The 9,125-nt window shown below is 42.2% G+C and overlaps 1 protein-coding gene across 2 annotated transcripts in view; it reads left to right on the forward strand.

Moving 5' to 3' along the window:
• Positions 1-9,125, forward strand: part of LOC134487701 (zinc finger protein 862-like) — a 65,187-nt gene that overhangs the window by 16,306 nt on the left and 39,756 nt on the right. For both annotated transcript variants that reach the window (XM_063289652.1, XM_063289651.1), the window contains exons 3-5: positions 3,375-3,478; positions 8,412-8,674; positions 9,042-9,109. In XM_063289652.1, the coding sequence (XP_063145722.1) occupies positions 3,375-3,478; positions 8,412-8,674; positions 9,042-9,109 (435 nt within the window). The remainder of the gene's footprint in view (positions 1-3,374; positions 3,479-8,411; positions 8,675-9,041; positions 9,110-9,125) is intronic.

Here is a 9,125-nt window from a genome sequence, read left to right on the forward strand (position 1 = left end):
TTGGTCAGCCCCTCTTCCTTTTGCCTTCCACTCTCCCTAGCATCAGCATCTTCTCCAGGGTGTCCTGTCTTCTCATTATGTGGCCAAAATATTTCACTTTTGCCTTTAATACCATTCCCTCAAGTGAGCAGTCTGGCTTTATTTCCTGGAGTATGGACTGGTTGGATCTTCTTGCAGTCCAAGCCACTCTCAGAATTTTCCTCCAACACCACAGTTCCAAAGCATCGATCTTCCTTCTCTCAGCCTTCCTTATGTTCCAGCTCTCGCAGCCATATGTTACTACGGGGAACACCATTGCTTTAACTATGCGGACCTTTGTTGTCAGTGTGATGTCTCTGCTCTTCACTATTTTATCGAGATTTGTCATTGCTCTTCTCCCAAGGATTAAGCCTCTTCTGATTTCCTGACTGCAGTCAGCATCTGCAGTAATCTTCGCACCTAGAAATACAAAGTCTTTCACTGCTTCTACATTTTCTCCCTCTATATACAACCCTGCCGTACTCCTTTCCCAATCTTAAACCAGTCCGTTGTTCCGTGGTCTGTTCTTACTGTTGCTACTTGGTCGTTATACAGATTCCTCAGGAGGCAGACAAGATGACTTGGTATCCCCATACCGCTAAGAACTTGCCACAATTTGTTATGGTCCACACAGTCAAAGGCTTTAGAATAGTCGATAAAACAGTGTTTCCCTTTTTTTGGTATGGGGATATAAGTTGATTTTTTCCAATCTGATGGCCATTCTTGTGTTTTCCAAATTTGCTGGCATATAGCATGCATTACCTTGACAGCATCATCTTGCAAGATTTTGAACAGTTCAGCTGGGATGCCGTCGTCTCCTACTGCCTTGTTATTAGCAATGCTTCTTAAGACCCATTCAACCTCACTCTTCAGGATGTTTGGCTCTAGCTCACTGACCACACCGTCACAGCTATCCCCAATATTGTTATCCTTCCTATACAGGTCTTCCGTATATTCTTGCCACCTTTTCTTGATCTCTTCTTCTTCTGTTAGGTCCTTGCCATCTTTGTTTTTGATCATACCCATTTTGGCCTGGAATTTTCCTCCGATGTTTCTAATTTTCTGGAAGAGGTCTCTTGTCCTTCCTATTCTATTGTCTTCTTCCACTTCCGCGCATTGCTTGTTTAAAAATAATTCCTTATCTCTTCTGGCTAAGCTCTGGAATTTTGCATTTAATTGGGCATATCTCCCCCTATCACTGTTGCCTTTTGCTTTCCTTCTTTCTTGGGCTACTTCTAGTGTCTCAGCAGACAGCCATTTTGCCTTCTTGGTTTTCTCTTTCTTTGGGATGTATTTTGTTGCCGCCTCTTGAACAATGTTGCGGACTTCTGTCCATAGTTCTTCCGGGACCCTATCTACTAAGTCCAGTCCCTTAAATCTATTCTTCACCTCCACTGCATATTCCGTAGGAATATTAGTGAGCTCATATCTAGCTGATCTGTGGGTCTTCCCTAATCTCTTTAGTCTGATCCTAAATTGTGCAAGAAGAAGTTCGTGATCGGAACTACAGTCAGCTCCAGGTCTTGCTTTTACCGACTCTATAGATGTCCGCCACCTTTGGCTGCAAAGGATGTAGTCAATCTGGTTTCGGTGTTGTCCATCTGGGGAAGTCCATGTATAAAGCCGTCTCTTAGGTTGCTGGAAGAGAGTGTTTGTTATGCACATTGAGTTGTCTTGGCAAAATTCTATCAGCCTATGTCCTGCTTCGTTTTGTTCTCCCAGGGCATGCTTACCTGTAATTCCAGGAGTCATTTGACTGCCCACCTTAGCATTCCAGTCTCCTGTGATGAAAATAACATTTCTTTTAGGCGTGTTGTCCAGTAGGTGCTGCAGATCCTCATAGAACTGCTCTACTTCAGCTTCTTCAGCATCTGTGGTTAGGGCGTATATTTGGATCACTGTGATGTTAGATGGCTTGCCCTGAATTCGAATTGAGATCATTCTATCGTTTTTTGGATTGTATCCGAGCACTGCTTTAGCCATTTTACTATTACTTATGAAGGCTACTCCATTTCTTCTGTGGTCTTCTTGTCCACAGTAGTAGATTTGGTGGCCATTTGATGTGAAGTGGCCCATTCCAGTCCATTTCAGTTCACTGACACCCAGAATGTCTATCTTTAATCTTGACATCTCACCAATAACCACATCCAATCTGCCCTGGCTCATAGATCTTACATTCCAGGTTCCAATGGTGTGTTGATCCTTAGAACATCGGATTCGCCGTTCACCACCAGCACCCTCAGCCGCTAGCCGTCCTTTCGGCTTTGAGCTAGCTGCGTCATCACGTCTGGGGCTAGTTGAACTCATCCTCTGTTCCTCCCCGGTAGCATTTTGACCATCTTCCGACCTGGGGGTCTCATCTTCCGATGGTATACTGACATATCTCTGGTTGTACTGATCCATTTAGTTTTCACGGCAAGAATACTGGGGTGGGTTGCCATTACCTTCCCCAGGGATCGCATTTAGTCTGACCTCTCTGTCATGACCTTCTCATCTTGGGTGGCCCTTCACGATTTAGCTCATGGCATCATTGAGGTGCTCAAGCTCCAGCACCACGACAAGGTAACGATCCTTTGCTGAAGTATCTATTGGTACATGACTATAACTGAATAGGGCAGTAAAGCCTCTTTCCTAGATAGCCTTCTTTCTTTTCCCTTATTGTGAAATAGATGTGTATCCCACACTATCAGAAGTTGCCCACCCATGCTATAGGGAATTAAAATAGGACAGAATAATAATTGTAGGGCAATTGTCAAATATGTTTGCTGGTGTTGAGGTACAGTATGTTTGTTGGTTAAGTAGCAGAAGGGAAGCAGCGGGCACAAGCAGCTGTAAATAGTTGAATATACTAAAGTTCTGGCACCAGGTCTACAGATTTCCCTGAGGTCATTCATTCATTCTAGCTTCAAAAGGTACACACCATTAATTGATTTGACAGCCTGCTCAAGAGAAGTTCCAGGAAGTGAGAATTCAAAAATATTTTGAAATAGTTACTGACTAAATTGACACAAGAATTACAAGCCAAAAAGCAGGAACTTAATTTTAGTCTCAGAGTTGAAACAACAACAACTTCCTCTAATTTTTCTTTCTTCAATTTCCATAGCAGAATATCACATGTGTATGTTGTCTTGTTTTATTTATAAAGAACTTTATTAGTTTTAGAATACAATTAAAATACAAAATATAGAATATAGGAAAGCTAGAGCATAGAACTAAAGAAAAAAAACTATAAAAGTGCAAGAGGATAGAAAAAAGAAACAGAAGGTGACTTCCGACTTTCTCCATTATGGATATGAATGAATTTACAAATATAACCTCTTACCATTGATTAAGTGTATGTTCTCTTGTTTTGTCAGCTCTCAGAAGGTTGACTCGCAGTCTGTGGACGTGGAGCCTAAAAAGCTAAAAGGAAAGCAGGATTTGATCATGTCCAAAAGTTTTCAGCAGGTGGATTTCTGGTGTAAGTATCTTATTGGTGCTCTAATCATTCTAGTATTAAACCTTTAGAATGGAAAATGTAGCCAGTAGGAAGGTCACAGTTGCTATCTGCATAGTAATTGTAAAGCTAAGGTAAGATCGCGCACCATGTTATTTATTTATTTATTTATTTATTTATTTATCCAGTTTGTCCCCGCCCATCTCCTCCCATTGGTGGACTCTGGGCAGTTTACAACAATCAATTAAAACAACAATCACAAATATACAATATAAAAATACAATAATAAATAATATAAATAAAAGTAAAGATAAAAAGTCCAAGTGGCGAAAGAATCTAAAACAGTCCAAGTGTGGGAGGAGTGGTCTATAGCAGCCATCCCCATGTGGATCTATTCCCCGCTCCACCCCAAGCGAGGTGGCTGAACCAGGTCTTCAGACTCCTCTGAAAGGCCAGGAGTGATGGGGCCAATCTCACCTCTGGGGGCAGCATGTTCCACAGGGTGGGAGCTACTGCAGAGAAGGCCCGCTTCCTGGACCCCGCCAAATGAAATTCTCTTAAAGACGGGGTCCGCAGCATGCCCTCTCTGCACGATTGGGTGGGATGGGTTGATGTAATGGGGAAGAGGCGGTCCCTCAGGTAACCTGGCCCCATGCCATGTAGGGCTTTAAAGGTAATAACCAACACCTTGAATTGGACCCGGAAGCATACTGGTACCCAATGCAGCTCGCTCAGCAGCGGTGTTACATGTACCCTTCTGGGGGCACCGAAAACAGCTCGCGCGGCTGCATTCTGGATCAGCTGAAGCTTCCGGATAGTTTTCAAAGGTAGCCCCATGTAGAGCTCATTGCAATAGTCTACATGAGAGATAACAAGGGCATGAGTGACTGTTCAAAGGGCCTCCTGGTCCAGGAAGGGGTGTAACTGGTGCACAGCACGTAGCTGCACAAAGGCTCTCCTGGCCACGGCTGCCACCTGCTCTTTGAGCAGGAGCTGTGAGTCCAGGAGGACCCCCAAGTTACGCACCGGGTCTGTCTGGGGCAGTGCAACCCCATCCAGAACCAGAGATGTTAATGTCCCAGATATGGAAGAACCATTAACTCACAGCCACTCCATCTTACCAGGGTTCAGTTGAAGCCTGTTGTTCCCCATCCAGATTCCCACAGCCCCCAGACACTGGGATAGTCACGGCATCACTTACTTCACCCGGGATGGAGATGTACAATTGAGTATCATCAGCGTATTGATGATACCTCATCCCATGGTGACGGATGATCTTGCCCAGTGGTTTCATGTAGATGTTAAAAAGGAGAGGGGAGAGTACTGATCCCTGCAGCACCCCACAAAGAAGGGGCCGTGGGACCCATCTCTCCTCCCCTATCAACACCGATTGGGACCAGCCCTGGAGGAAGGAGGTGAACCAGCGTAAAACTTCGCCATCCACCCCAAGCTCCCTGAGATGCCCCAAAAGGATACTATGGTAGATGGTATTGAAAGCCACTGAGAGATCAAGGAGAGCGAGGATGGATGCACTGCCTCCATCCTGCTCCCGCCAGAGATCATCCATAAGTGCAACCAATGCCGTTTCTGTCCCATAACCGGGCCTGAAACCTGACTGAAAGGGGTCTAGATTTTGTTCATATTGCTCCTCTTAGGACTCCACAATTAAGTTAAAAAAAAACAAAACTAAAAATCTCCCAAGATTGTCAAACTTCATAGGATGTTGACCTTCTCACTTGAAATCTCACGTTATTTCAAGCAAGTACAAACAAAACATAGTTGTTGTTTTAATTGATTATTGTAAACCTCCCAGAGTCCACCGATATAAATAAATATAAATAAATAAATATAAATATAAATATAAATAAATAAAATAAAGTATTTATAATCCTCCTGATATTTGATAACCTTGGAAGATTTGGGTCATTTTTAAATTAATTTTTAAATATTTGGTGCTACAGTATTGTGAGAAATTACATGATGGCACCAGCATCTGAAAATTTTCCAATCCCACAGCTAAAAATTTCCATCTTTTTGACTTTTAAATAATATAGTTTGCATCCAAGAGGCAGTTTTAGACATATTCAACAGCATGCCTTAAATCTATGACATCAGCTAAGACAAGAAAATTTAAAGAACAGAATGTTCAGAATGCAGGTTCAACAAGACTATTTATGAACAGTCTATGTCTGTCATAAATGTAGATACCAGAGGAAACAGTCCAGCTGCCCTAAATTCTAGTTGCTCTGACAGATGTACTTTAATCCTCAGATTGGTATTGTCCACTGGAGAAGTACTTTCTGCTACATGAAATGCTGGCTGACACGATTTTTTTTTTTTTTAAGTTTAACATTGCCAGAACAGAAGAGACCTGCCATAAAGGAGCTAATTTTATTTTCTATCAGAAGGGACATAATCAAGTAATGTAGCTTGTTTTTATTAACATTTGCAGAATGTTTACCCTAGCCCCTCATATTAGTTTTTTCTCAAAAAATCACAATAGCTCCAGGGTAAGGATGCAGCAAAATATTAAATAGTATCTACCAGAAAACTCTTGTGGGCAAGCAGTTATTAGCATGGAGTAGGTTCAAGCTTGGGAGGCAAGCTAAATGTCTGTAGGGAAAGCAGAAACCAACCAAAAAAAACTCACACCCCTCCTAGGGATGCTTGTCAGCCTCACCCTATATGTGGGATCCAGCAGAGATGTGCAAAACATTCATGCATGGAACAGCTCTTTTAGGGTTGTCCATGCCCAAAATGAAACATATACATTTGGGGTATTTGGGTCCATGTGTGGAACAAACATTGTTTTGCCCTGGGAAGAAATGATTTTAGGGGAGGAAACTGGGAAAAAGCCGAAGACATGGAAAATTGGAGGTAGGCAATCTGTTGTCTGGGAGAGTAGCAGCAGCTGAGGGAGGGAGAGAGGGTGCTAGAAGAACGGGCAGGCTAGTGGGAGGTTCTGTGCTGGGAGCTGCTGAGGGAAGGAGGGATGAGAGAGGATAATACACACCAGACTTTTCTTCTGGCTCACCCAGTTTTTATTTAATCTAAAACCTGGAACAAACGATACATTTTAGGTTTACTTCTGCCTGGCCTGGAATGATTTGGCAGAATCTCCAGAATGCAGTGGTATTGCCCCGGCTTTGAAACAAAACGTTTTCCCCATTTTGTGCCACAGAGTTATACTGTATACCCAAAGCATACAGTACACAACTTTTTTTGAAAGAAAAGCATTTTTTTTTTTTTTAGTATATAATCTCCAGCTTGTCTGAGATTTTATTTCTGGTTCTGGCAACATCTATAAAATTTCTCACATGGGAAGCTCTAACTGTATAGAAAACCAGTAGCTTGCTCTCTTTTCTTACCTGTGAGTTCTGAGCAGGTATAGGATCATATTAATGCTTTCAGAGCTATTTGTAGTGAGAATTGCTGTACTAAGGGTTTTAAAGCAAATATCTATGTGATTCCCCCACTGAAAGCAGAAGGAAGTAGGGAATCTTTACGTCACCTTTGGGAAAGACTTGGGGCTCCAGTTCAGAAAGCATTAAATGTATCTCTTCATGTATATGTCCAGATTCACATTTAAACAAAACTTCGTATTGTTCTCAAGAGAATATACCATGGAAATTAAATTGATTCCTCCTGTAGTATTGCTTTGAACTCTTGCCACTGTTCTTGGTAATGATTTCCACAGGGCTGACCTTGCCAGAATTGCTGCCTCTTTATGTATCTATGTATGTTATCTCCAGGGACGCGGTAGCGCTGCGGGTTAAACCGCTGAGCTGCCGATCGGAAGGTCGGCGGTTCGAAACCGCGCGGCGGGGTGAGCTCCCGTTGCTCGTCCCAGCTCCTGCACACCAAGCAGTTCGAAAACATGCAAATGTGAGTAGATTAATTGGTACCGCTTCGGTGGGAAGGTAACGGCGTTCCGTGTCATCATGCTGGCCACATGACCCGGAAGTGTCTATGACAATGCCGGCTCCAAGGCTTAGAAACGGAGATGAGCACCGCCCCCTAGAGTCGGACACGACTGGACTTTACGTCAAGGGAAACCTTTACCTTTACTATGTTATCTCCAGTTTTATATTAACAACCTTATAAGGTTACAATAGGATGAGAGATAATGAGTGGCTCAGAGCCACCAGTAAATTTCTCCAGTTGCAGCCTGGTACTCTACAGATACACCATAAATGCTTTTTGCATCTCCATAAAAGAGATTTTAAAAAACCAAGCCATGTAGCCTTGGAGCTATTGAAAACACTCAGCAAATTATGAAAAGAATACTGTACTAATGCCCTAATTGCACACCCTGGCCTGAGAATTATGAGAAAGAGCTACTTCATACACATGAACATTCATTTACATGTTATGAAGTTGGATTAGTTCATATGTGTTTCCATCTTTAAAAAAATTAAAGAAGATTCCTTGTGCCTGGAATAATCCTTGGTTCAAACAGCCTCCACAGCAGCTGCAGTTCACAATTTCCTGCCTTAACTCATGGGAAGTAGAGATGGTGCAGCTTACTTTCTCAGCAGTTCCTTAGTGTTGGCTGTGGATTAAAGGTGACGTCTGCAGGGGAGCACAACATAGTTCAGTAGGTATGGTAAACTAAGTTGTTTGTTCCTACTTCTGGGAATGGTTGGATTAAATGATATTTGATTCTTTTTGGCAAGATTTTGTGAATTATACCTTCATTCTGGAAGCAAACTTTTGCTTTCCTATAGCAGTGAGCTGAAATCCTTGGTGAATACATAACCTATGACTCAGAAAGATATAGCTTTGTGACTGGGAATTACTTTTTAGTAAAAAGAGTCCCTTAGATATTTTTGCAAATGGAAGTTGTAACTCATCACCAAGTTTTGATTTGAAAATTAAAATTGCATTAAAAAAATTACTGGCATCCATCTCAAGATTCAGGGGCTAGACTCTTTCTTGTTATTTCCTCTTTCTACAGTTTGTGAGTCGTGCCAGGAGTACTTTGTAGATGAATGTCCAAATCATGGCCCACCAGTGTTTGTGTCTGATGCTCCAGTACCCATTGGCATCCCTGACCGAGCTGCACTCACTATCCCTCCTGGCATGGAAGTGGTCAAAGAGCCAAATGGGGAGCGGGATGTGCGCTGTGTAAATGAAGTTATCCCCAAAGGTCGCATCTTTGGACCATACGAAGGGAAGCTGTCCAGTCAAGACAAGTCGGCAGGATTTTTCTCTTGGCTGGTGAGTATTCTCAGCTGGGTAATTCTTTAAGTGATGAGTGAGATTAACGTCTGAACATTTTTGCTTAAAAAAGAGTGCCTGTAGCTTAGAGGAACACGTGTAATTAAGAAGCTCCTCTTATGACTAATCTTCAGGCAAAGGTTAAAGTATAAACAACAAAGGAAAACTTGAAAGTCAGGAGCGAGGTTTTTACACAAGAAAACATAGTTCTGCATGCCATTGCCCAGCTTTCTTCCAGATGGATTTTTTGGTCAGCTCCAAGAAATAAATAGGAGGTATTGCTCTAAGAATGAAAAATTAAATGCTTACATTTCCTTATTCTGCATGGTCCTGTCTTTATGGTAAATTTTATGTTTTTTTTTTTCAGATTGTTGATAAGAACAACCACTATAAATCCATAGATGGAACAGATGAGACCACATCAAACTGGATGAGGTGAGTCTGTTTCCTA

Source organism: Candoia aspera, chromosome 1 (genome assembly GCF_035149785.1).
Source record: "Candoia aspera isolate rCanAsp1 chromosome 1, rCanAsp1.hap2, whole genome shotgun sequence".
Lineage (NCBI taxonomy): Eukaryota > Metazoa > Chordata > Lepidosauria > Squamata > Boidae > Candoia > Candoia aspera.